We start from the raw sequence: 27269 nt of genomic DNA on the forward strand, positions 1-27269 counted from the left end.
ATGGGCATGGAGGAGGGCACTTTGGGGATGAGCATTGAGTGTTATGTAGAAACTAATTTGACAATAAACTATTTGTAAAAAATAAATAAATAAATAAATAAACATTAAAAAAAAAAAAAGAATAAGCTTCTTCAACCAGTAGATGCCAAAGTAAAGTCTACCTGCCAAATCCTTTAAATTGTATAATGACTTTTTTTAATGCTCTATTTATTTCTGAGAGAGAGACAGAGAACAAGATAGGGAGAGAGAAGAGAGAGGAAGACACAGATTCTGGAGCAGGCTACAGGCTTCAAGCTGTCAGCACAGCACCTGACATAGGGCTCAAACTCAAAGACTGCGAGATCATGACCCAAGCAGAAGTCAGATGCTTAACCGACTGAGATACCCTGGCGTCTCTAAATTGTGTAATGTCTTATGTTCCCCATGAAGACTTTGCTGAACTTCACTTAGATTGATTCTTCTGGATGCAGGGCTTGGGGAAGATACACAGATATCCCCAGAAGAGGACCTCTTGACAAAGCTTTGTTCAGAATTAGCTTGAAGGTCAAATCACCAATGCATGGACAAACGTCTGGATAAGCTGGATGCATTCAGGCATGTGAGGGTGATGCTTCCAGGCACAGGTCAGCGATACCTACCCAGAGGCATGGATGATGTCGTCATTCCTCCCAAGGAACCAGATGTAGCCCTCTTCATCCATAGTTGCTCTATCCCCGGTGTTGTAAAAGTCCCCACACTCCACTTCGGCAGTCTTTTCTGGGTTGTCCTGAAAAGATAACGGCACCCCTTTGTAGAAGACAATTAGTTTAAATTAAAAAAAATTTTTCTTTTAATGTTTATTTTTGATAGAGAGCGTGAGGGGGGGATGGGCAGAGAGAGAGACAGACACACAGTGTCCGAGGCAGGCTCGAGGCTCTGCCTGATTCGGGGCTTGAACTCACAAGCTGTGAGATCCTGACCTGGCCAAAGTCAGATGCCCAACGGACTGAACCACCCAGGCATCCATAAATAGGCAAATTCTTGAAGATAAAAAGTACATTACAGGTTACCAACTTCTAGGAATATGAAGAAGAGCAAGATGTCTAATGAAAACAGAGTTTCTGGTTGGGTTGAAAAAAATTTTCTTCAGATGCATGGTGGTCACTGCTATACAATATCGTGAATTTACTCAATGCCACTGAATTGGGTGCTTAAAAATGGAGGAATGGGTAACTTCTGTGTTATATATATTTTATCTCAATAAATGAAAAAAAAAGGAAAAGAGCAAACAAAACTCAGTGGCTAGATGACAACCTATATCGTAAGAGCATGTGAAAAGAGGTACATACATAGGTGTTGGCATTGACTCTAGACACCTTCATAAACAAAATATGTTATTTCCAATTAAGAAAAAAAATGTCATTGATCTGGACATTTAATTTAAACAGAATCTCTGTGGTTGGATCCCAAAATTAATATTTTTTTAAAGTATTTTTTTTTAATTTTTTTTTTAATGTTTTATTTATTTCTAGGAGAGAGAGAGACAGCGTGAGCAGGGGAGGGTCAGAGAGAGAGGGAATCACAGACTGAAACAGGCTCCAGGCTCTGAGCTGGCAGTCAGCACAGAGCCCGACGCGGGGCTCGAACCCACGAACCGCGAGATCATGACCTAAGCGAAAGTCGGACGCCCAACCGACTAAGCCACCCAGGCGCCCCCCAAAATTAATATTTTTAAATCTCCTGAAATGATTCTAAAGTGCAAGACGGGCTGAGAACCACTGAACTATATATGTGTTACTCTCTGTTTCGAGTTTCCTCTTTTATACACAGTTAAAATTGTGCTACAATGAATAAAGACTAGGGTCTGCATATTTGCTTTTGGTCAATAATATCACAAAAGGAGCAGTGCCCCACTTCCCCCGCCACATTCATAGAGTGACAACAGTGACATGAATGGTTGCTACTGTGGAGAAAGGACATGGGTCTGAGATCAATTTCAAGGTCTGCCACTCTCCCTTGGCCAATCGTGGAAGCTGAGCTATTCTTCTTAGTGGTCACAACTAATCAGGCCAGGGTTTGCCGGGGTAAGAGTTTCAGGTATTCTTAGAGCTATCACAGTTTTATGTAATCCCTGGAATTCTTATATAGGGTTTGGGGACCAAATAGATGTGGAGCTGAATCCTAGAGCTGCCATTTATTTGACATGGGGAAGATATACAACTCTTCCAAAATGCAGATTCTTTCTTTGTGAAGTATAGACAAAGGTGCCCCCTGGAGGCTCAGCAATATTCACAGATGTGCACACCACGTTGGTAAGTGGGACTGTTAGGATGTGAATCCAGTTAAAGCTTACACTGTCAACTGTAAAAGATCATTGGAACCCAAGTATGGTACTTCTGGAACCAGACTTCTATTCTCCCCCATCAGCACTGAAATGGCAGACGGCTTAGGACAGGAAGGGATGTGGGAACACTAGAGATTAATTATAAGAGGCTTCACTGGAGCACTTGGGTGGCTCAGTTGGTTACGCTTCTGACCTATTCATAAGCTCAATTGGTTAAGCTTCTGACCAATTCATAAGCTCAAGTCATGAGTTCACGATATATGGGTTCAAGCCCCTTTCTGTGGCTCTGTGTGGACAGCTCACAGCCTACAGCCTGTTTTGGAATCCCTGTCTCCCTGCTCTCTGTCCCTTCCTTCCTTCTCCTTCTCAAATAAACATTAAAAAAATGTTATTTTAAGAAGAAGCCTCACTGAGAATACTACATGGCAATGAGAAAGAATGAAATCTGGCCATGTGTAGCAACATGGATGGACCTTGAGGGTGTTATGCGGAGCAAAATAAGTCAGGCAGAGAAGGACAAATATCATATGTTTGCACGTATAGGAGGATTAGGAGGAACTTAACGGAGGAACAAGGGGGAGAAGAAGGGAGGAAAAGGTGGGGGAAAGGGAGAGAGGCAAACCATGAGTGACTCTTGAATGCTGACAAAAACTGAGGACTGATGGGCACAGAGGAGGACACTTATGGGGATGAGCACTGAGTGTTATGTGGAAACTAATTTGACAATAAACTATTTGTAAAAAAAAAAAAAAAAAAGAAGAAGAAGCAGCAGCCTCACTGAATTGGAGTGAATGACAGAAGGTACGAAGAAGGCTCAGGGTGCAGAGTTGAATTGTCCCCACTCACTCAGCACCCACACCACTCCCTGCAGGGATTTTCAGGGCCTGGAAGGGGCCAGGTGAGGGTCACCACTTACTTCATAGCACATAAAGAGGCCTATGGGCTTGGTGGGCTTGATCCTGATGCCAACGTTGCCTTCAGTGTTGAGCGGCAGGATGTTGCCCTTGTCATCAATGATCTGGAGCAAGAGGTCTGTGAATCCCACCCAGCAGGGCCACCCCAACACACCTGCCCCACCCAAAAAATAGCTGACTATTCATGTGAACCTGGTGAGAATAAGTGGGGGGAGGAGCCCTGTCAGAAATTAAATTACAACTGTCAAAAGTCTTTGAAATCAGCGAATGGTGAAGCCAACATTATTGGTCTATTTGTTTCATGGATATACAAACATTGCAAATGTGTCAGCAAACTGGAAGGCTCAGGTGAGGAAAAACTAGAAGCACCAGCTGATGGAGAGAGTAGCCAGGTGCTCCAGGTGCTCTGGTCCCAGCTGTTGTGTGTGAAGCTTCCAGCTGCCAGGCTCAGCTGCATTTGTGCCCAGGATACTGCAGTTCTCAAAAGAAGTCTCCCGAGGAAATCAGAGGGAAAATAGGAGGAGAGGAGAATGGATGGCAACTGGGGCGGGGGAGTGGGGTGGGAACAGCTGGTTTGGTCACCTGGTGTCACAACTTCTGATCCCAGCTGAACCCTAACTATTCCCAGCCAATGCCTTTAGGACCAAACCTGGATATCGAAGGGGAGGATGCTTTTCCCCATGGAACCTGGCTTGATCTTCATTCCCCGTAAAGTGCCACAACTTATTCCCTGTTTACAACAGAAGAAAATGGTGTTGAACAAAGAGTCCAGACTGAATACAAAGCATCAAGAAATATCCACAGAATCATTGCTCACCAAGGTCATTTGAGGCTGTGCAAAGAGCCCTTGTGGGGAAGCTAGAAGGCCCAGATTCAAGGTAAGGTGCAAGGCATTGACCCAACTCTGGTCAGCAGATGTTCACTGCACCTGTGGGCATGTAATGTGAGGTGTGGAGTGCCCACTGTATGTCAGATATGTGTCCGTTTGCTAGTGTAAGGCCATGAAACCATTAGCATTTATTGGGGCTGTTGAACAGTGACATGAACCTTGTCTCAATCACTCAGCGCTGTGTTGAAGGTATTCTGATTATTTGTGTTGGTCCTTTGGTAAAAGAACTGCCCCATCCCATTTATTTTCCTGATGACCAACATTCCTCCTTTATGGTACTCTAAAATATCTTTTTTTCTAAAGTTAAGTAGGCTAGGATTTGTTTCATGGATATGAATCTTCACTCCAGTTGTGTGCCAATTAATCTTCTTTGATTTCTCCTCCTAAAGGTGGGTAATTATAACACTTATCTCTCACAGTACCTGGGTGTGTGGAAAACTCTTCACCCAGCGCCAGGCACATCAGGTTAATTCAATAAACAACCACTACTAGCTATTATTCAGCCCCCAGAAAAGTCTGTTGGGAGATTCTCCTTCTGCAGTATTTCCCCCCATCCTTCCATTACAGTCATCAGAGCATTATACTTACTTTGCTTGTGTGTTTCTTTCAGTGGATAACAAGCATCCTGATAATAGAGATTGCCCCATTCATTTCTATACTCCATCCCCCTAGCATTCTAGTTCAACACCTGCTTAAACACAAGAGTAACTGCAAGGTGAGCATATACTAGTAGTTGGACATTGTAGCCAGAGCCTCATATACATCCTTTCATTTCCCTTAATACAACCCAGCAAGATTGGGTTATACGCCCATTCTGGAGATGGAGAAGCAGAGACTCTAGAAGGTTCAATGCTATGCATATGGTCTTGAAGCCTGTGATTGGCAAGGCTGATATTTGAACTCTTGTCTGAGTTCCTAGGAAGGGAAGCTTTTCCCCCTTTGCTATGCTGCTGCTCACAGTACAGGCATATGTAAAATGTTCCTTAGCAGAGTCAGTAGGTATAAAAGTACTTTGAGATATAAAGCACCACTCAGATATAAGGGGGTGTTCCGTCTGTTGTTGCAAATAATTGATGTCATAGGTGTAGGTACTTCCCATTCTACCACCCTCCTCTTTGTCCAAATATAAACTATGAACCTTACAGGACAAGGGTGGAATCTAAATATTTCTCAGGCCTGGAGGCAGAACAATTAACTGATTATTTCACATGAATTTTTTTCCCAAAAAAAAGTCAGTGAAGTATGTGCACTGAGGCTAAAACAGCCATTTTGCTGCAGCTCCTGAGATGGCAGTCATCCTTCTGTCAGCCTTGGGGATAATAAGGAAGTTGGGGAAGTGGCCCTGTCCAGCAATAGAAATGGCTTGAGAATGTGTAGGAAGAGAGACATGTGCCTCTGCTGTCATTGATAAAGTTTTTATAGTTTATGACATGCATGATACTGAGTGCCCTACCACATGTCTGCTCAGTGATGCCTTTGAGAATCATATTCTGTGTGTGTGTGTGTGTGTGTGTGTGTGTTTGGTATATACAGAAAGTCTCTGCTCCCTCCTCCACTCCAGCTAGTGTGCCATGATCAAACCTGTGTGCTGTCCACCTAAACACCCAGAAATGAAATACTGGGGCTGACTCTTGGTGTTGTGGTTGCCTCCCTAGGAAGGGATGGTGAAGTGGGCAGAACTTGAGGTTAGTGGCCTCCCTGTTACTGGAGAGAACCTCCCATCCCACCACCCTTGATGATCTCCATAGAGCTTAATGATCACACACACAGTGGCATCATGTCCTTAGACCCCTTTGAAAGTCTTCATCCAATAGTTTCCAGCACATTGGCCTCTTGACAAACTGATTAGCTGTGAAATGTCTTTGTACAAATTGATTTGGGGCAAATTAGTAAAACTCTGAAGCCTCCCATTGTCTTCAGGCAATGCTGTGAACGGGGTGGGGCCTCTGCACACACATGCTGGGCTCCATGGCTCAGCACACACTGATAGGCCCAGAAAGGACTGTCTACTTACTGTTTCTGACTGTCCGTAGGCCTGGTAGAGCAGAAGGCCCGTGCGTCTTTTCCACTCCTCTTGCTTCTCTGGCAGCAGAGCCTCCCCACCAGTAGCGCAGTGCTCCAGGGCAGGAAACCTGAGACTAAGGGAAGGCAAGGTATCAACAGAGCTTGCATTCAGGTCTTGGATGCTCTACCCCAAGCCCAGAGTGTTAAGAGCTCACTCATAGCCTTGTCATCTGGATCATTTATCCTTTTGCTACCTCGTGCTCTTACTTGCCTTCAGAGCAATTTACTGGAGGCCAAAGACAAGGGAAAGTCATTCATTTCCTGCTGGTTCATGTTAACTCTTCTGGCAAGGGGTGGGTGGTGGTGGTGAGGCTAATGGATTTGATTAAAGGTTTGAATCAAATGTGGAAGTTGATATAAAGAGATATCAAAGACGTATTTATCAGACCTTGTCTTAACATCTTCTGTGGCTAAGAAGAATATGTTATAAAGTATAATGGATGGTTGATAAGACCCCCCCATAAGCATGTTAGGATAATAATCGAACTGCACTGCCTTCTATGAAGAGTGGGGTCATGTGAACTAAAGGGCTTTTGTATTTCTGAGCAGAAATTGCACGTTAAGGGGTGGAAATGATTGCTCAGGACATCAAGAGAGACCAGAATGAGTGTAGGAAAAGAGAGAAGGGTTGTGGGTAATAGCCCTGAGAGAAGGAATTTCAGACAGAGCAGAAAAGTTGGCTGTGAACATTTCTAGTAGGTACATTGTGTGACATAAATCCTCTTTTTCATTTTCCTCATAAAATTTTCCATAAATAAGAAAAAACAGCCACAAAATAATGATTGATTCCCTGAAAGGCAAGGGGAGAAGCAATTGAAATCTGAGTACCAGCTGGCCGGGGGCTGAGCCAGGTCAGCTCTTGAGGATCAGAGAGGCAGCAGTCACCTAGTCCTCCTTTCCATCCTCATCACCCTGCCCTGGTACATACAGAGTCAGGGGAGATAGATGGACAAGAGGGTGGGTTTACTGAGGTGTCTTTTTCATTCTTCTGCAACTTTATTCCAAACAGATCACATGGGCAGAGTCTGATGCAGTCATTAGTTATGACTTGGGGGAGTTATTGGATTTGGACAAAGATACTTATCTGAGAAATATTTCAAAAAGTTGCTTCTTATGAACTTTGAAACACAAATGGAGTCCAACCAGCATGAGACTTCATGAAAAACTCAAGTTATGTTTCAGAATTAGCTTCATAAGGGTAGTCATTAAACACTTTAATATTTTAATTCTATATTTAAAACTTGGTTCCTCTGATTTTTGGAGCAGCCATCTTAATTTCAGAGTCTTTAAAAGATTCGTAAATGTTCATACATTTCAAAGAGCAGATTCCAGTTTAGCTAAAATGAGCTCACAAACATGGGAAAACGCAAAAAGAAAACTATAGTAGAGAACACTATACATCAGATTGACAAAAATTAAAAACTGACAATAACAAATATTGCCAATGTTATGGAACAATGGGAATTCCCCTACCCTGTTAGTGGGAGCACAGCTCAATATTTTTAAAAAATCGGGTGGTAGAATGTAGTGTCAGAGTGACCTAGAAATTCCTCTTCAGAAAAATGTTACAGAAATTCGTACTTATATGCAGCAGGGTACGTGTATAAGCATTCAATGTAGCATTAATCATCAATAACCCCAAAATAAAAACTACCCAAGTGTCCATTAATGGTAGAATTGATAAAAAAAATGCAAATTTTTAATACAATGAAGTATTACACAGCAAAGGAAATGAACTACAGCAATATATAGCAACAAAGAGACTTCTTAAAAACATAATGTTGAAAAAAGCAGCCAGATATTACAGAATAATGTATATTTACATGTATAAAGTTCAAAGCCAAGTAAAATGTAATAATTTGTTTAGAGTTATTTACTTAGGGGCGCCTGGGTGGCTTAGTCGGTTAAGCGTCCGACTTTCGCTTAGGTCATGATCTCGCGGTTCGTGGGTTCGAGCCCCGCGTCGGGCTCTGTGCTGACTGCCAGCTCAGAGCCTGGAGCCTGTTTCAGTCTGTNAATAATTAATAGTACTTTACCTTTTTATAATCAAAAAATTATAAAGGCAATAATTGTTTGGTATTCACAGAAGATAGGATACTTTTATAATGAATGAGAATTAAATTACCTTCATATAACATTACCAGAAATTATGCTAATAAGAACTCTAGGGGCGCCTGGGTGGCTTAGTCGGTTAGGCGTCCGACTTTCGCTTGGGTCATGATCTTGCGGTTCTGGGTTTGAGCCCCGCGTCGGGCTCTGTGCTGACTGCCAGCTCAGAGCCTGGAGCCTGTTTCAGTCTGTGACTCCCTCTCTCTCTGACCCTTCCCTGCTCACGCTGTCTCCTCTCTCTCTCTCTCTCCTAGAAATAAATAAAACATTAAAAAAAAATTACATTTAGAGTTATTTACTTAGGAGGTTTTCTACAACAGAAAATAAGGAAATTAACCCCAAAAAAGTCAAGATATGAGTTTCTTTTGGGAAGATAGAGAGCCATGCAGGTATCTCTGGGGTGTGGGCAATGTTCTATTTTTGTAACTCATGTGAGTGGTGACATAGGTATTTTATTTTCAACATTTCATTAATCTATACATTTATGTGTTATATCTTTTTCCGTATGTTTGTTCTTTCATAAGAAAAATGTTCACAAAATAATAAACCTACAATAATGCACGGCCCACTGAGCATTTCATTTGGATCTCTGAGTCCCACTTTAATTAATTAATTAGACTGACTAGTGATAATTATCAACACCAACACTTAACTTACCAGTCACACACTCACACAACCCCTCAAAGAACCACAGTTAAAAAGTCAGACTGCAGTACACTGGATTCCTTAAATTCCTAACCAAAGATTGTTATGACCAGCTCCCACCACTTCTACCATACCTGGTAGAAATCTGCTGTAGAGTCATCCGATACACAGCTGGAGCAGCAACGCACTGGGTGATGGGGTATTTGCACAATGTCTAGAAAGTGAGGAAAGAAGGAATTCTAATAGTAAAGATTTAACATATCAGTTATTACCACTTTAATTCTGATCTCCTCTGTAGGAGAGCCCTATTCATTTGTTAGTTCTTTCAATATGCCTATATCGAGCATGGATTTTCTATGTGGCACGGATCAGGCACTGTTGGGGGAAATACAAGAGTTAGACAACATCGCAACTGGGAGTGTCTACTAATACAGGAGATAAAACAGGACTCAACTGGTAAGGCAGAAACTGGGAGATTTCTCTCATAGAGTCTCATAGGAGAGACTGGAAGGAGAACTTATCAGAGGGAAATACTCCTTCTGATTGGGTGATCCAGGAACCTCATGGAACAGGTGGCATTTATCTAGCTGAGGTATTTAAGAAATGGATATGGTCTCCACAGGCAGAGGAATGGAGGAGGTTCTTGCAGATAGAAGAAGTAACAGGAGCAAAGTCTCCGGAGTTGAAGAAATATTGAAGGATAGTCGAAATATGGTTTATTTAGACAGGAGAGGAACAAGAAATAACTTTAGGAAGACTGAAGTTAGATACAGACAGGAGAAGTTCAGAAAGACTGAGGTTCATTAGAGATCAGATAGAGTCTAAACTGTCTGGTAGTCACCCTTGTTTTGCTAGAGGTGGGAGTCTTTCAGCTTAGGATCAGGCTGGAGATACCCTGGGAGAGCAACGAAGACTCAAGAGACAGAATGTGGGTTTGGGGTCTGCCTGCCTGACTTCAATCCTGTTATTTGATTCCTCTGCGACTCTGTTCCCTCATTTGTAAAATGGGAATTATCTATAGCTTCCATACATAACCATAGGGAAGAGTAATGGGCACATGGGGGAAATCTGCCTACTCTCTCTGTCGCTCTTTTTATTTTTTTGAGAGAGAGACAGGGAGAGAGAATCTCAAGCAGCTTCTATGCTCAATGTGGAGCCTCAAAGAGGGCTTGACCCCAGAACGCTGCAATCATGACGTGAGCCAAAGTCAAGAGTTGGTCACTCGGCTGACTGAGGCACCTAGGTAACCCAGCCCCTCTCTTTATGAGTCCAATCAACTTCCTATTCCATCCTTCTCTCCTTCTTTCCTTCCCTTCTCTCTTTTTATTTCCAGTATAATTAACATAGAATGTTATATTAGTTTCAGATTTAAAATATAGTGTTTCAACAATTCTATGTACGACTCTTGCTCATCATTATAAGTGTATTCTTAATCCCCTTCACCTATTCCACCCATTACCCCCACCTCCCCTGTGGTAACCATCAGTTTGTTTTCTATAGTTAAGAGTCTGTTCTTGGGTTTGTCTCTTTCTTTGTTTCTACTGTTTCTTAATTTCCGTATGAGTAAAGACATATGGTATTAGTCCTTCTCTGACTGATTTAGCATTATACCCTGTAGATCCATCCAAGTTGTCGAAAATGGCAAGAGTTCATTAGTTTTTATGGCTGAGAAATATTATACACACACAGACACACATTATACACACATATGCATATACCACATCTTCTTTAATCATTCATCTATGAATGAACACTTGATCTGCTCCATAATTTGGCAATTGTAAATAATATTAAAATAAACACAGGGGTGCATATACCCTTCTGAAATAGTGTTTTTGTATTATTTGAGAAGTAACTCAGTAGTACAATTAATGAGTCATGTGGTAATTTTATTTTTAATTTTTTGAGGAATCTCATGCTGTTTTTCACAGTGGCTGTACCAGCTTGCACTCCTACCAAACAGTATATGATGGTTCCTTTTATTCCACTCCTCGCCAACACTTGTTATTTGTTGTTTTTTGGATTTTAGCCATGCTGAAAGGTGTGGGGTTACATCTCATTGTGGTTTTGATTTATATTTCACTGATGGGGAGTGATGTGGAGCATCTTTTCACATGCCTATTGGCCATGAGGATGTCTTCATTAGATAAATGTCTGCTCATGTCTTCAGCTCATTTTTTTAAAGTAGGTTCACTCCCAGCATGGAGCCCAATGTAGGGCTTGAACTCACAACCCTGAGATCAAGACGGGAGACCAACACTTAACTAACTGAGCCACCAACGGCCCCACAAGTGAAAAATAATTAAAATAATTAAACTTTTAAATGCTAGTGTTTGTGTGTGTCTATGTACATATGTATGTAAATATGTAGAATTAATAATTTGAAATAATTCAAGCTTAAAATACACTGAGACTTTGGAGACACCCATGTACTTAGTGGAGGGGGGAGAGGAAAGGTAGATTCTGTGTTCTTTGTGCAGCGTTAAGCCTCAGGGACTGGCAGGATGTGAGCAGTGAACAATGATGGAGAGGGAGATATTGACAGGTGGGGAATGAGAAGTGGGAAATGTAGTCTGATGTGCTGGAGGGATCATCAGATGGACTTGGGGTAGATAACCAAGGGGGAATTTGCATGGAGGGTGACTAGACCCAAAGTACAGTTTTGAGAGCCCTTTGACTGGATGCCCATGCTGGTGAAATGGAAGTAGAAGAGACTGTTTACAAGGAAGAGGAACGGTGAGGATAGGCTGTTGGAGGACTGCAGTGTTCAGGGGTAAGAAGGGTGATGAGGATGTGTCTTCAGCAAGTAGAGAATGTTCTATAGAGAAATTTGATATTAAAGGAGGAAAGACTGCGTTGGTCCACTGTCTACCAGGGTAAACTGAAGGTAATATTTAGGATGAGGAACTATGAATATGTTTATGGACTAAGGGTGAATACAGCTAATGACGAGGAAGAGGTTGAAACATGGGAGAAAAGATTTAATAGACAAAAGATTAGTGGGCAGGGGGAACGTGAGAGGTTGAAAATACAGGAGAAAAGGTTTCATGGATGGAAGATGAATGAGAAGGGTTCCTAAGAGAAGGACACAGAAAAGAACAGGATCTGCAGGGACAGTGAGGGAGGGGCTGGACTTGGAGAGGGGGGGAGGCAGGTCTACCTCTGAGATGGAAAGCAAAGATGAGCGTGGAGAGCATTTTCAGGTGAATGGAAGTACAATGAGAGGGTTCACATGGGTGCCTTGAGTTATAACCATGAAATACACCTAACAATACCAGCCTCCACCACTGCTTCCTGGGTACCTCTCATGTGCCAACTCAGGGTTAAGCACTTCACCCACTTCTCCTGTACCATCTCATGTATATTTCAATGATTTTGTGACATATGAGTTTGTAAAACTCCCATTTTTACAGATGAGGAACCTGAAGCTCAGAGTAGGAGGTAAACAACAAATAAATGTCACACATGGGATAAGAAGCTAGATTTGCATTTTCTAAGAGCTCTGTTTTGAAACTTCATTAAACTGAACAGCAACCATAACAACAAAAACAACAACAACAACACACACACACCAGCCACCTGTCTCTAGCAGATCCAGGATCCAGGATCCTAGAGACCTGAGCTTGCTCTCATTGGGTTAATTTCTGATAATGTTTATTCAGGGTCTCAAGCCCATGAGGTCTGTTTCACAGGGCTGGAGGAGGGCTTGGAATATGCATTTTCTTCAAGGTTTCATGTAACGTGATTCTCATACAGTAACTAATTCAGTGCTCCAAACTTTGAGAAACCCAGAACCAGGTTTATATTATGCTAATGAGACTTTCTGCTAAATAAAATATTTCTCAGCAGGCCCAGCTTTTGAGTTTGAAACGTTGAGTGTCTTCTAGGAGTTTGTTAGTACTGGAAGGTTTATCTTCTTACCTGTTGAATGACCTTTGGGTCAAACTTGGGCAGATGATGAACGAAGGCTGTAGATCCTGCTGTCCATGGTTCAAACATGCACGCCCAGATAGCCAGAATCCAGCCTGGGTCCGAAAGGCACCAGAGGACATCAGATGTCTTCAGTTGCAGTAATTGCCTGCTAACTCCAAAACACAGTGGCCTCAGCTAGGTGAACATGAGAGGATGTGATCGAGGCCTAGGGACTCTGATTTTCAGGGTAGACCCAACTCTCATTCTCAGTGCATGTGGTTTGAGGGGGATCCAGACACACTCTTGCCCCAGGTCCCTAAAACATGCCAAATTCTATTTTCTGGTCATGTGTGATTTCAACTGGTTTCATTATAATGATCCTTAAGCCTGGGAATTGACTCTGTTACTTACACAGTCCTAGGTTATGCTGGCAGCCATTTGGGTTAACAAGGGATACGCCTTTCTGAGAAGTGCATCAAAACACAGCAGATGGAGATTTGAAAATCTGACCCAAAGACTAGCTATGTCAGAAGCCAAACCCTGAAGTGCCCTGTCTCACGATCCAAAAAAATTCCTTTTTTCATGCTTAGGCCTAAGGAGGGTTAGATTGGGCTTTCTGTCATTTGTGATGGAGAAAGATAAAGGGAAAGAGAGAGGAGCACAAGGAGAGAGATACAAAGAGAGGGAGAGAGAAAGAGAGAGCATGCACTAACTAATATCCCATCTTGGCGAAGGACTGGAAACAATTATTCACTAGGGCAATAATGAAAAGCAGGGTGGGAAAGGTTTCTCATTTCTCTATCCTATCTTACTGCTTTTGAGGGATGTCTGTGTGTAACTCCTTGAGAAAACACAATCCTCCCATTAGCAGACTATGGCTCTGAGGAGCTTTACTGTGAGCAGGAAAGGGATTGGATAAACAATCCACCCTCCCTCATCACAGCCCTCTTAGGATTGTGGCTCACCCACAGAATATTACTAGCTAGGAAGACCTGTCTTCTCAGCTTCACACCCAAGTACCCACTGAACATCTCTTCTGCAGTGTCCCTCAGGAACCTCAAACCCAGCCGATCCTAATCCGTCCTGCCTCCCTTCATCTTGCAGCCACAGTGATCTTTTGAAACACAAATCTGATCAGGTCTTTCCCTAGCTGAAATACATCCCATTGCTCCAATACCTCCCCATCATTTGCCTAAAAGACTCTAAATTCTATACTAAGGCCACTAGATCCTGGGCCCTGCTCACTGGTTCCCAACTCCTTCCATATGTCCCTTATCACTTAGGCTGAGCACGAGATATCCCAGAGTCTTTGTAGTTTATAATACCAATTTTATTTTATTTTATTTTTTTTTTAAATTTTTTAATGTTTTATTTATTTCTAGGAGAGAGAGAGAGACAGCGTGAGCAGGGGAGGGTCAGAGAGAGAGGGAGTCACAGACTGAAACAGGCTCCAGGCTCTGAGCTGGCAGTCAGCACAGAGCCCGACGCGGGGCTCGAACCCACGAACCGCGAGATCATGACCCAAGCGAAAGTCGGAGGCTTAGCCGACTAAGCCACCCAGGCGCCCCTATAATACCAATTTTAATAACTTTGTCCCTCTGCTGTAACTAATCAGACTGCACAGAAAGCCCTTGCCTTCCTTCCACCCCCATTCCTCCAGGGTTTTCCTATTCAACTGCTACCACTGCGTAACGCTACATGTGTACAGAGAGCCACTGTCAATTAAAAGCCTGGTCTGCCCTCTGGTCTGATAATAAGTTAGAAAGTATATAGAACTTTTAGGTCTGAATATTATTACCTGGGGTAGGGACAGAGAGGAGAAGAGGCTCGGTTGAAAATGGATTAAATGATTAACCCAAGGCTACAGCTTCAGCCTCTATGATTGATTTTCTAGATTAGGAGCAGTGGCATGTTGTTGCCTGGTTCCATTACCCTTTTTCCCAAGAGCTCATGACTAAGTAACTCCACGTTTCATTTGTTCATAATTGGGAAATGGAAAGGACCGGTCACTTCAGGTGACATTGTTAAAACATTCTGTCTTTTGCCACCAAACCCTGAGTCAATTGACAAGGACACAATGGCTTGTCATTTTTGTGGTTTGCTGAATGCCTGCTGTCCCCACCCACAATTCCTATACACCTCTTGTAAAGGTGCTCAGGCAGGACCTAAATGGGCCTCCTTTGTGTCCAGAGGCCTCTGTCAGCAAACCATTAGGATTCCCAGTGTCTACCTCTCAAGATTCTCAGGAGTCTAAATTAAAGAGCCCAGACAGAAGAAACAGGTTGGAGTCAATTCTACTTAGAGCTCTTTTACCATCCCACACATGCGTTCACATCCATGTACACACACATGTACACACATATACACACACCACCCCTGGTCTGTGGCCCAGCAGCTAAGTCAATGCCTTCTTTCCTACCATGAAGGCAAAGAAGATCGCAAGGCAAGCCCATGACTGTGTTTTGCCATCTTGGGAAGGCCTGTTGTCCCACTGGTGAAGAAGATGGCCATTGGGTCCAGCGTCTTTGACTTAATACAGGTGTGATCTGGGGATGCTGATCTGCAAAGGGATTCAATACAAAAGGAGACATGTCACATTTCCTTCTTTTGGATCCCAAGGGATCCAATGTGAGGGGTTTGGAGTCAGAAAAATGGAAGTTTACAACACTGGAGGAAAAACTAGTTCTCTTTGTATGAGGAATCAAATGGAATTTGTGAGTACTTGGATAAACAGACTGACATTTCTTGATTTAAATAAGGGAGAAAATATAGTGGACTACTTTTTAATGTAATAAACATTGAAAGTGATAGTAAGTGATAGCACTTACTATCAGGCAGTGCTCTACGTGATTTTCAAGTAGAACTCATTCAAACTTCAGAGCAACCCTAAAAGAGGAAGGAGTTCTAGTGTGCCCATTCTGCAGTAAGAAACTGAGGTTCAGAAAGTATACATTAGTTACCTGAAGACATATAGCCAGCAAGTGGCAGAACCAGGACTCAAATTCAGTCCGATCCTCAGACTGTGCTTTTAAACACACTTCTAAACTTGTTTTTTGTTTTTTTCAATTACGAGCTTTATAGGATTTCACCCTATAACCTTGGCCATGAGGAGTGGAGAAGAGAAAATGAGGGAGAGTAAAATAAACATAAATGCACACCTGCCCTGGAGTAAACTTGAGATGGTAGGTATAGCCTGGAGTCCCCCCAATGTACCTTGATTCTTGGGGGCTTCCAGACTGACAGACAGTTTGTCCCTTGGGTCTGCTTACAAAATGCCAACTCCCTATGGTGTTCAATCAGAGAAACTGCAAATGATCCCCAGGCTGTAGGTAACACCAACTCTTGCTGAGAAATGGTACCATGTTGATTTTGGTGATGTAAGTGAGTCTAAAGAATATTCTTTTTTTAAATACTATTTTAAAGAGAGACAGAGAGAGAGACAGACAGACAGAGTCAGAAAGCCCGAGAATCTTAAGCAGGATCCACGCTCAGCAGAGAGTCCGATGCGGGGAGTGGTCCCACAACCCTGGGATGATAATCTGGGCTGAAATCAAGAGTTAGATGCTCAACTGGCTGTGCCACCCAGGCACCCAAAGAATATTCTTAATTGAAGCCATTTTCTTTTAGTTCTCTGACTTTAAAATCCAGCAAAGATGTGACTTCAGTGTAATATTTGCCTTTTGAGGCTGAAGTAAAGAACTTTAAATACTAGAGGTTACTTTAAGAAAACAAACACTGCATGCTTTGCAGGTGATAAAAAAATGCCTGAAGGTTTACAGAGTCAGAGTGATTGAGGTGGAAGGGGTCTTTCCTACTTTCAACATTTCCCTAACTTTCCCTGAAGGTGTCGCTAAAGGTACACAGCACCTAAGAGATGGAAAGTGTTTACTCCTCCAGCTGCCTACCAGCCCCAGCCTCAATTTTTCTTGCAGTCTCTAGTTTTCCCTTAAACACTCATCTTAAGAGAGCCTGGGTTGCTCAGTTGGTTTAGCCTCTGACTTCAGCTCAGGTCATGATCTTGTGGTCCATGAGTTCAAGCCTCGCATCAGGCTCTGTGCTGCCAGCTCAAAGCCTGGAGCCTGATTCAGATTCTGTGTCTCCCTCTCTCTGTGCCTCTCCCCCGCTCATGCCCTGTCTTTCTCTGTCTCTCAAAAATACACAAACATAAAATTTTTTTTAAAAAACTCATCTTAATCTTTCACTCAACCTCTCCATATATTTGTTTGTTATGTAAAAATAATATTTCAGATTCCCTACCTACAAGGAAGATTCAACACAATAACCCTCTAACTCCTCTCCATTGTACTAAAGTGCTTATACTTTAGTGACAGAGCACAGAAGTTCAATACTTTTATTTTACAAAGAAAGCAACTGTATCCAAGGAAGGGGAAGGAACCAGCTCAGGATCACACAACAAATCAGTGGCATAGCTGGGAAAGGAAGGCTTCTGGCATCAGTCCACGATATTTTACTCCGACGGAATGTCTGTCTACCAACACTTGGGAGTGAATGGTCTTCACCTGCCCTTCCTTAGAAAACACATTCATCAGAACAGAAACTCACTTAATCAGTGATCGGAAGTCTAGCCATCCTTGATGGCTATGGTCAGACACCAGGAGCTTTGTTTTGAGAGCAGGGCATTCCGAAACTAGAGCATCCACCTCTGGGGCAAGTGTATCTATGGTCATGATGCCTTGGGCTTTAGACATTTGTAATCGGTAGAGAATGTCCTTGGCCTTCATCTGGGTGGTTCCTGGCATGAAGATTATACCTGCGGATAAAAAAGGAACCTTTGGGTTTCAAGTCTGGCTTACCTGCATCGAAAGCTGCTAGCTTCTTCCTGTGCCATGTATGGTCTGTGGACCAGTACCATCAGCACCACCCAGGACACAAAATCTCATGCCCCATCCCAATCCTACTGAATCAGAATTTGTACTTTAAGAAGCTCTCCAAGGGTTTCCATGCACACTGAAATTTGAAAAGCCTGTCCTAACCTCTTCTCTGCTAGATGGATCAAGCCAGTAGACAGTCAAGTCCTACTTTACACGGTATCTGGGAATATCGACATAAGTAGGATAGTGTCTTTGACATCAGGATTAGCTGCATCCTTACCTCCATTTTTCTCCTCTCACTTCCTCCTCTTCCAGTCCCTTGTGTCATCTTGAATCTCCTCTCTTTTCTTCACTCCTCAATCCAAATTTAAGTACATTATCCTCTTAACTTTTCTATATTCCCTTCCATCGTCCATCCCCAACAGTTAGTTCAATTATTTGTGTGCCCCTGTTGGGTTCTAATCTTTCCACCAGATGCCTCGTCCTGAACCTTGCTACTACCCTCTTCCATATTATTACCTGTTCAGGTTCCACAGAACACTGACTTTCCCCCCTCCACTTTTCTGCTCTTCACCAGCACCTGGGCCCTCTCTCCAGGAAAGCATCATACTCTCCACCCAACACTGAAGGCACTGCCCACCTTCCACCTTTTTCTCTTACAAATCTATTCCCTATTTCAATATGGCTATTCTCCACACAGGCTTCTCTTGACTCTAAGTCTTTGCATGTGCTATGCCCATTGTTGGAATTCCCTTCCTTTGCTCCTATTCTTCTTTTATGCTACCTATCCCAGAGGGCTCAGTTCATATCTTGGATTTCCATTGTACCATCTCTTAGCTCTACAGATGATACGGCTTCTCTATACTCTCTCTGTTGTTGCTACTAATTCCTGATTCCACATGACCTGATGGATTAATGGAGTATTTTGTTTGTGTGGAAATATATGCATTATAAAGCATTTCAAAAAAGAATTCAAGAGTCCCACACCAATTCTAAATTATAGAGATGAATAGATAGGCAATTAAAAGGGAATTGGAAATCTCCACAGAAGAATGCTAATAAGGGTAGAGGGAATAACATAATTAGAAAATTCTCATATAAAACCACCATAATAATATCCAAATCAATCAAGAATCATCAATGGATTCTCAAGTCATAGGGAGAAAGACAGTTGGGGGACAGGATATTCACACAGTCTCATAAGTATTAGAGCCCAGGTTACTTACTAATTCCAAAGGGAAACGGTGCCTTGTAAGGCAAAGTGTTTATCAATAATATCACCAATGATAGGACAAACTGACTTCAGGTATCTCCTGATGTAGAGCACTGAGATAGGCACGTTGTCCTTCTAGAGCTCCTACTAAAAATGCTTATCTGAATATAATCCTGAAGAATGAGTCGGAAATACAAATTTTGTGGGAGCTTCTGCAAAACAACTGGTTTAGACATTTCCAAGATGTTGTCATGCAGAAAAGCCTAGATTAATGGAGACTGAGGAGACCTGACAACACAATGCAATGCATGATCCTCTATCGGATTTTGGATTTCAACAAAAAAAAATTGCTACAAAAGACACTATTGGGACAATTACAGAATTTTGGCTATGGCTATGGATGTATATTATATCAAAGTTACGCGTCTTGTGTGATAACTCTGTTCTGGTTATGTGAGGAGAATGTCATGGATCAAAGCAGATACATGCTCCAGGTCTTAGGTGTTTATCTGGTGTTTATGGATGTCACAATGTCTGCAACTGATACTTAAATGAGTCAGTGCGGGAGGGGGGCAAAATGTTAGCAAATAGATTGATTTTTAAAAGCAAAAAATGAGACTGCAAGAGAAAGTGTGTGTATGTGTGTATGTGTGCGTGTGTCTGTGTGAATTAGAGAGTTATGACATTGTGTTTAAGGGTGTATAAGTATGAGGGACAGAGTGAGAAGGAGTAGAAGAATATTTGAAGGAGTCTGTGAAAGAGAAAGAATATGAAGGATAAGAAAAAAAGGTCAGGGAAGATTATTATTTCAGGACCCATCAGCTCTAGGTGAGACCTAAAACCTGTTAGGGTCTCTTTGAGTTACCTACCTGCTCGGATGCAGCCTATGACCGCCAGCCACCACTCAGGCACTCGAGGCAGGATCAAGGCTAGGCGGTCTCCTTGTTGCAGGCCACAGGTCTGGGTGAAGACGTTGGCTGCACAGCAGGATAAGTCTGTCATCTCTCTGAAACTCCACTTCACTTCATCCCCTTGGTTATTCACCCACCACAGGGCTGGGTTTGGACCTCTCTTTCCTTCCTGGTCAAGATCAAATACCATGTGTTACTTCCTAGGTTAAAGGAAAAGGGCACTTATCTGGCCAGTCTACCACAGTTACATGAAAATGTAGCTCAAGAACTGAGATCTAATTTAGAAGCATTTCTAGAACCAAGAGAAGTGGGTAGGGTATGATCCAGCCTACTTCTTCTGGTCTACTGAGCCACCTCCTCTCAAGTCACATAAAACCAAGAAGAGCTCCATGTCACCTGTTAAAGCCTTAAAATTTCATTCCTCCATGTGTCTGTCTTAGTTCCATATGGACAGTATGTTCTCCTCTGTGCCTCAGTTTTATCATCTATGAAACAGGTATATTTCTCATCTATGAAATGGGTACAGTACTACCTAGAAATTAGTAAAGTTTAAATGAGTTATTTAAACAGGTAAAGTGTATATGATAATGCCTGGGCACATGGTAGGCACTGAATGAAATTATTAAATAACATTATTGGGGCACATGGGTGGCTCACTCAGTTGAGCACCTGACTTTGTATCAGGCCATGATCTCATGGTTCATGAGTTTGAGCCCTGCACTGGGCTTGCTGCTTTCAGTACAGATCCTGCTTGGGATCTTGTCCCCATCCCTCTTTGGCCCTCCCCTGCTTGTGCTCTCTTAAAAATAATAAACACAAAAATTTTTAAAAAGATTATTTTATAACTAATTCACACACATATATAATAAATATATAATAATAATGTAATATATACTTATAATATATAATAATGAAATAATATATATAATATAACACACACAAACATAGACACACATACACACACAAACACAGACACATTTTGAAGATTTCACATAAAAATACTGGCTTTCTAACTTATATCTTATAAATAAAATATATTGAAATGTGGATTAAAATAAATTCTATCACTCTATTATGGTTTGTGTGGCATTGCATCTTAGGCCATGGATCAGTGCTTGGATGGTGCATGTTAAGTTGTATAGGGAGGTCCAGGAAGACACAGTGGACTACAGTCGACTCTATGGAGGGTCTTTCAAAGGAACAATGTCAAACCCTGTGGGGCTTGTAAGGCAGGTTTCAACACTGTATTCCATCAGTGTGTACTGAGCATCAGCTCGGTGATAGGCCCCATGCAAGTTGGGGCTAAGTGGAAACAGACAAGTGAGAAGCGTTGGGAGAATAAATATTATTGGCATGAGGATGCTGGGGACAGGGAGAATTTGGATACATGAAGAAATGGACAAGGATCAACTATGGTGATATAAAACACAACAAAGATGAGGCACCCCTGGGGTAATACTTATCTGGAGATTATCTCCATGAGTTGATGCATTAACTACCTATTAGGACTAGAAACAGGGGGAATGTGATGGTATCACTTCTTGCTCTCTACCTCTTCCCTCTCCAGCTCATCTCATGGTTCAAAAGTTCTTAACTACATTACTGGTCAGGTCATGATGAAAGTCAGTTTAGAGTCTGAAGGAAGAGAGGTTTGGTATCATCAAATTGTGAGACCAGGCAAAATAATGTATTGCAGAATCAGATAGCCTGGACCCAAATCCTGTCCTTTCCCTTATTAGGTATGTGCTGGTTTCTGTGTGTTATTTAAACGCTTGGCTCCTCAGTTCCTTCTTCTAGAAAGTGGGGATGATGAAAATGCTCATCTAATCATTGTAGTAAATGCAAAGTGCATTTTAAAAAGTACATATTAAAAAATGCCCTCCCTTGGTATTATTATGGGAATTCAGAGAAAGGAAAAAGAAGGAGATGGGGAGGAACCCCCACATTAGTTTAATACTAACATATCAATGCAGGTTCATGGGAAATTTAAAAATTATATGAACTCTCTGGCTGTATCGCAGGTAACTTCTGGCCACAGACAGTGTTGGGTGAGTTTTCTCACTGTGGACGTCACCAGCTGGGACCCAGTAGCTGGGGCACCATGGACTGTCTACTCAACTCCTAATGGCCCTGTTGCACCTCTCTTGGTCTGTCTCTAGGAGAAAGCTAAACTGAGCACTTGGGTTTTTCTGTAGACATGCATAATCTCTAGAGACCATAGGAGCAATTTTCTCTGGATATACCCTGAAGTTACACTCAAGTATGTAGTTGAATGGGAGGAATCCAGCAGTACAGGCCATCCTCACAGAATGACAGATGACATGATTTACCTACATGTGTCATATGCTCATGTGTACAATCAGGTGATCTGTCCCTTCCCTCTGAGGGTAGCCTGAAGTTAAGTCCAAGAGTAATGAAACATATTCTAGTTAGGCTCATAGTCTCATTGAACCTATGAGCTCAAGGTAAGAATTGAATGAGTTGAAGGTAAGAATTCCGACTGAGGCCAACTTGCAGACCTTGTCATTAGAAAATTTGGTCACAATTATATGACTGTGTAACAGATATTTTCACCTGCTATCTTGTCTCTGAAATGAGACTATCACCATTTCATAGATAAAACCACTGAGGCTCAGAGGACTGAGAAAGTGACTAGGCTGAGAACTGAACCCCCAAACATTAGGTTTTCCCACAACACTGCTAAGCTGAGGCAGAAGCCATTACTAGTTCTGTGCCCCTCAGTCTATTAAGATCATGATAAGGTCAGTAAGGCCAATCCTGTTCTCACATCCATCATGAGTGCCTCCTTACCTGCTCCATTTGAGTCCAATAGTCCAGGACATCACTTGCAAAGTTAAATTCCTCAGGTCTATCATGGTCATTCCATCTCAGGGCTCCAGCTCCTGGTGAAGACTGGCAGCAAAGATACCACAGGGCAGGGTGAAAGTCATTGTAGGATTGGCGGTTGCCCCTGGGGTCTTGGAACCTCATCAGCCTCTCCATGGTGGCGCAGGCGTCAAGAAGCAGGCACAGAATTCTCAGGTCACCACCTGCCTTGGGAAGAGATGGCCACTAGATTGGTCATGGAATAGTAATTTCCTCCATAAAATGAATAGAGTAATAGCTTTGTTTCAGCTCACTAGAATAGGAACAACACAAGACCCATCAGCATCTCTCCCCCCCTCTTGTTAATATCCTCTCCTGGATTCCATGAGCCAATAATTTTTCCTGCCTGAGGTTGGTTTTCTGTCACTTGAGACTATAAGGATATTGATAAATATACAGCACCATACTCAGGACCGATGAGGGTAATATCACAACACCTGTGCTAGAGGACTGAGCTCTGGCCAGGCCGGGGCAGGAATCATTCCCAGGACAACATTCCAGGCAGCTATCACCAACCCATCAGAGTCGACCCATGAAATGAAACTGTTTGCCACTCCAGATCCCAACAAAGACCTCTTACATGGGAGCACAAAGTTCACTTGTTATTATTGATGATTGTGAAAATTGGCTTAAGCTAGAACTATCTATCCAAGAGAATGCGGACTGAAGGAAACCATTTCACAAACAAGCTTTGTGATCTCAGCACTATATGTCTATAAACAATAGTCTCCTCGCCCTTGATTTCAGCAGTCAGATAATACCTGCATGATGAAAGTCCACAGACTAGATCAATAAAACCAGGCTCAATTTACTTTCAGGCACTTTAGACAAATAATCTAACCCCAATTTTGATGGTGTCCCTAGAACCCTAGTAGGGGAGGCACTGCTAAATACGCGGTTGAATGACTGTCTGCAGAAAAGAGGATAATTGAAAAATTTATTCCCTAGAGTTTGCTTGTATGCGCGGATCCTTGGGCCACATGAACTAAGTAAAGTATGCCCCATTTGTTTTTAGCTTCTGTCAATCAACAGTACCATCTTTTGTTTTATCAGAGCACTTTTGGACTAGAAAGGCTCTAAGAGACCAGCTGGTGTAGACCTGGCCCTTAGACATACTCCTGTTGGCTCTTGGTTTTGTAGGGAAATTTTAAAAGATTTTTAAAAAATTAATGTATATATGTATGTATGTATGTATGTATTTATGAGAGACTGCGGGGGAGATAATGAATGAGCTTGAGTGGGGAAGGAGCAAAGAGAGAGAGAATTCCAAGCAGGCTCCTCACTATCAGCACAGAGCCCGACCCCAACGTGGGGCTTAAACTCACAAGCTGTGAGATCATGTCCAGAGCTGAAAACAAGAGCTAGATGCTTAAGTGACAAAGTGTCCCTGGAGGGAAACTTTAAATGCTCAACATTTAAATCTTGGGAGGTTTCATTTAGAAGCCTTGAAGGTTTCTCTTGAAAATGTAGGAGGTCTGGCAATACGGGGTCTTTATTTCAAACTGGCACCACCTGACTGAAGCTGAAAATTGTATGCTTCAGTTAAATGGAATGTTCTCCCATTTGAATCAGTTTCTGCCACACATTATTTGATCACACCTGCTTGCTTCTCCACTGACTGTACCTGTCAAGCCTGTGCATTTTGAGCTTAAAATTGTGAATTTAGTCTAACATCTGCAAAGGGATAGGAATTTCCCCAAAAGTGCACGGCAAGTATAGTGGCAGAGCTGGGTCTAGAAGCCTGCCTTCCCTGTTCTTTCATCCAATACATACCTGCCTCCACAAATAATTGATTAAGAACAAGAATACCAGACTCATTTGAGGTTTTCATGCACAGGTATAAATGACCTCAAGAACTTCCTTAAAATACTCAAGGTCAGTGCAAACAACCCCTGAATAAGTGGCTGAAGACAGAAACACAAGGAAGAGAAATGATGAGGAAAATAGCTAAGCCTTTATTAGGGGCTGGATTGCATCCCCTCAAAATTCATATGCTGTGGCTAAAATGAGCAAATCAGAGCACCCTAGATGCTGGTGATGATGTGGAGAAATGGGCACCGTCCTACACTGTGGGCATGCAAACTGGTGCAGCCCCTGTGGAAAACAGTGTGGTGATTCCTCAAAAAATGAACAATAAAACTCCCCTAGGACCCAGTAATAGCACTGCTGGGAATTTACCCAAGGGATACAGGAGTGCTGATGCATAGGGGCACATGTACCCCAATGTTCATAGCAGCACTCTCCACAATAGCTAAAACATGGAAAGAGCCTAAGTGTCCATCAACAGATGAATGGATCAAGAAGATGTGGTTTATCTATACCATGGAATACTACATGGCAATGAGAAACAATGAAATCTGGCCATGTGTAGCAACATGGATGGACCTTGAGGGTGTTATGCTGAGCGAAATAAGTCAGGCAGAGAAGGACAAATATCATATGTTTGCACGTATAGGAGGATTAGGAGGAACTTGACGAAGGACCATGGGGGAGAAGAAGGGGAAAAATAGTGGGGTGGAGGGAGGCAAACCATGAGAGATTCTTGAATGCCAAGAAGAAACTGAAGGCAGATGGTGGGGGGAGGGGCAGGGGAGTGATGGGCATGGAGGAGGGCACTTGTGGGGATGAGGACTGGGTGTTATATGGAAACAAACTTGACAATAAACTATTTAAAAAAATTAATATGTTGAAGTCCTAACCCCCCAGTACCTCAGAATGTAACTCTGTTTGGAGACTGAATCTTTACAGAGGTGATTAAGTTAAAATGAGGCCATTAGATGGACCCAAACCAAATATGACTGGTGTCCTTACAAGAGGAGGAGGTTAGGACACTGACCCACATAGGGGGGAAATGACATGCACATGTGATAAAAGGTATCCACAAGCCATGGAGTGAGGCCTCAGAAGAAACCAACACTGCTGACAGCGTCATCTCACGCTTCTCACCTCCAGAACTGAGAAAAGACATTTCTGTGTTGGAGCCCCCACAGTCTGTGGTACTTTGTTATGGTATTTCCTAGTAAACAAATATATCTCTTGTAATCAAATAAGAAAGAAATGACTTTGGCATCACCTTAGAAACGTGTTTGGAATTCTAATTTAATCTCCACATGGGAAGACCAAACACAGTGCCCAGCTGAGGACTGTGGTAGCTGAGAGTGTGTCCTTAGGACTCAAACATCATAACTTCGCATTCCAGCCCATTCACTCACCACCTAAGTAAGTGGGCAATTTTCCTAACCTCTTTCTAAAATATGGAAATATTGGCAGCTCCTGTTTCCCACAGGTGTGGTGATAAATAAATCACATACCACCGAAAGCAGTTAGGCAGGACTCAGTGCAGATGAGAGCTCCAGAAACAGAAGCTTATTATTAGCTGTCACTTTCTCTGGGGGAAACTCACTTGCTTAATCTTTGGAATTGGTCTAAAGACAAGGAACAGGAATAAATTAATGAAACACTTTTGGAAGTGCTTTCAAGTGTATCTTGAAGTCACTATGGAGTTGTGGTGTTGAGAGGTGGCTAAGCTCACTATTATTTGCCCAAGAGTTCTTGCTATAGAGCTGATTTCACAAGTCTTTGGACTGAAAAAGCTATTTAGCTTATGAGGCAATACACTTAGTGTGGCAAAGGGGATCCTAGAGGTACAGAGCCAACGTTAGTTGCACTGCCTACCAGCTTAGTACCCTTGGTCACTGTTTTTGTATCTCTGGAATCAACAGCACACTAATAATACCTACTATGGGGCTTCCTACAAGGATTAGTGAGATAATCTATAAGTTAAACTGCTGCCAGCAGTGTTTCTTTTTTCTTTTCTTTTTTTTTAAATGTTTTTATTTATTTCTAGGAGAGAGAGAGAGAGACAGCGTGAGCAGGGGAGGGTCAGAGAGAGAGGGAGCCACAGACTGAAACAGGCTCCAGGCTCTGAGCTGGCAGTCAGCACAGAGCCCGACGCGGGGCTCGAACCCACAAACCGCGAGATCATGACCTAAGCGAAAGTCGGACGCTCAACCGACTAAGCCACCCAGGCGCCCCATGCCAGCAGTGTTTCTAATATACAATAAGGGCCAAATAAATATTGACATGCTAACTCTCAGCAAATTCTGAAGCCAACTGCCCGTTAGATATTAAAAATATTTTTTTTAATGAAAGACATTCCCTTTATATAATATGAACTAACTTCTCCATAGTGGAGTTTTCTTTCAAGGGTTCGCTTTCTGGGTCATTCTTACTTCCCTCTGTACCCTCTTCCACAGCCCATCACATTCAGAGTTGCCTAAGATGACACAGATCACCATCTATGCTGGCTACTGCACTTGGTGTATCACAGATATATTCTCATTTATCCTTTTCCTCCATATCACCATTCTCCTTTTGCACTTAAGGAAATGAAGAGTCAAAAGAGTTACGAGCCTTGCCCAACGTCTGCCAACCCTTAAGTGACATAGTCAGAACTTGAAATTGGGTAGACACACACACACAAACACACTTCACAAAGAAGCTGTCACTCACCTGTCTTACCTGGTACTGTCTAGGCAAGAGCTGGGCTTAGTCTTGGATGGGTAGAGAAA

General features: G+C 42.5%; 1 protein-coding gene across 4 annotated transcripts; it reads right to left on the reverse strand.

Annotated features, from left to right (window-relative positions):
- Positions 1–626: 626 nt before the first annotated feature.
- Positions 627–27269, reverse strand: LOC120225624 (acyl-coenzyme A synthetase ACSM1, mitochondrial-like). Of its 4 annotated transcripts, XM_039223809.1 has the most exons (11): positions 27211–27266; positions 22624–22862; positions 19771–19981; positions 17420–17627; positions 15276–15416; positions 12866–13025; positions 9079–9158; positions 6141–6264; positions 3887–3967; positions 3240–3341; positions 627–766 (listed from the first exon to the last, which is right to left on the reverse strand). In XM_039223809.1, exons 2-11 carry the CDS (start codon positions 22813–22815, stop codon positions 635–637), a joined length of 1431 nt encoding a protein of 476 aa, XP_039079740.1. In that variant the 5' UTR covers positions 22816–22862; positions 27211–27266; the 3' UTR covers positions 627–634. The 4 variants fall into 4 exon arrangements, 3 of the variants coding, with proteins under 3 accessions (XP_039079740.1, XP_039079738.1, XP_039079739.1); XR_005526843.1 differs by lacking the exon at positions 627–766 and having other exon boundaries at positions 3312–3341; positions 3553–3967; positions 27211–27269; XM_039223807.1 differs by lacking the exons at positions 3240–3341; positions 3887–3967.

Source organism: Hyaena hyaena, unplaced genomic scaffold (assembly GCF_003009895.1).
Source record: "Hyaena hyaena isolate Hyena2069 unplaced genomic scaffold, ASM300989v1 scaffold_1455, whole genome shotgun sequence".
In the NCBI taxonomy this organism is placed as follows: domain Eukaryota; kingdom Metazoa; phylum Chordata; class Mammalia; order Carnivora; family Hyaenidae; genus Hyaena; species Hyaena hyaena.

What these genes read in the sequence shown, in the direction of transcription:
- LOC120225624 (XM_039223809.1), bottom strand. Translation starts at nt 22,815, where the DNA reads ATGGAGAGGCTGATGAGGTTCCAAGACCCCAGGGGCAACCGCCAATCC. An exon ending in ACCCAAAGGTCATTCAACAG is followed by an intron (nt 9,159 to 12,865) that starts GTAAGAAGATAA and finishes CTCACTTTCTAG; the next exon opens with ACATTGTGCAAATACCCCAT. An exon ending in GCCTCTTTATGTGCTATGAA is followed by an intron (nt 767 to 3,239) that starts GTAAGTGGTGAC and finishes TTATCTTTTCAG; the next exon opens with GACAACCCAGAAAAGACTGC.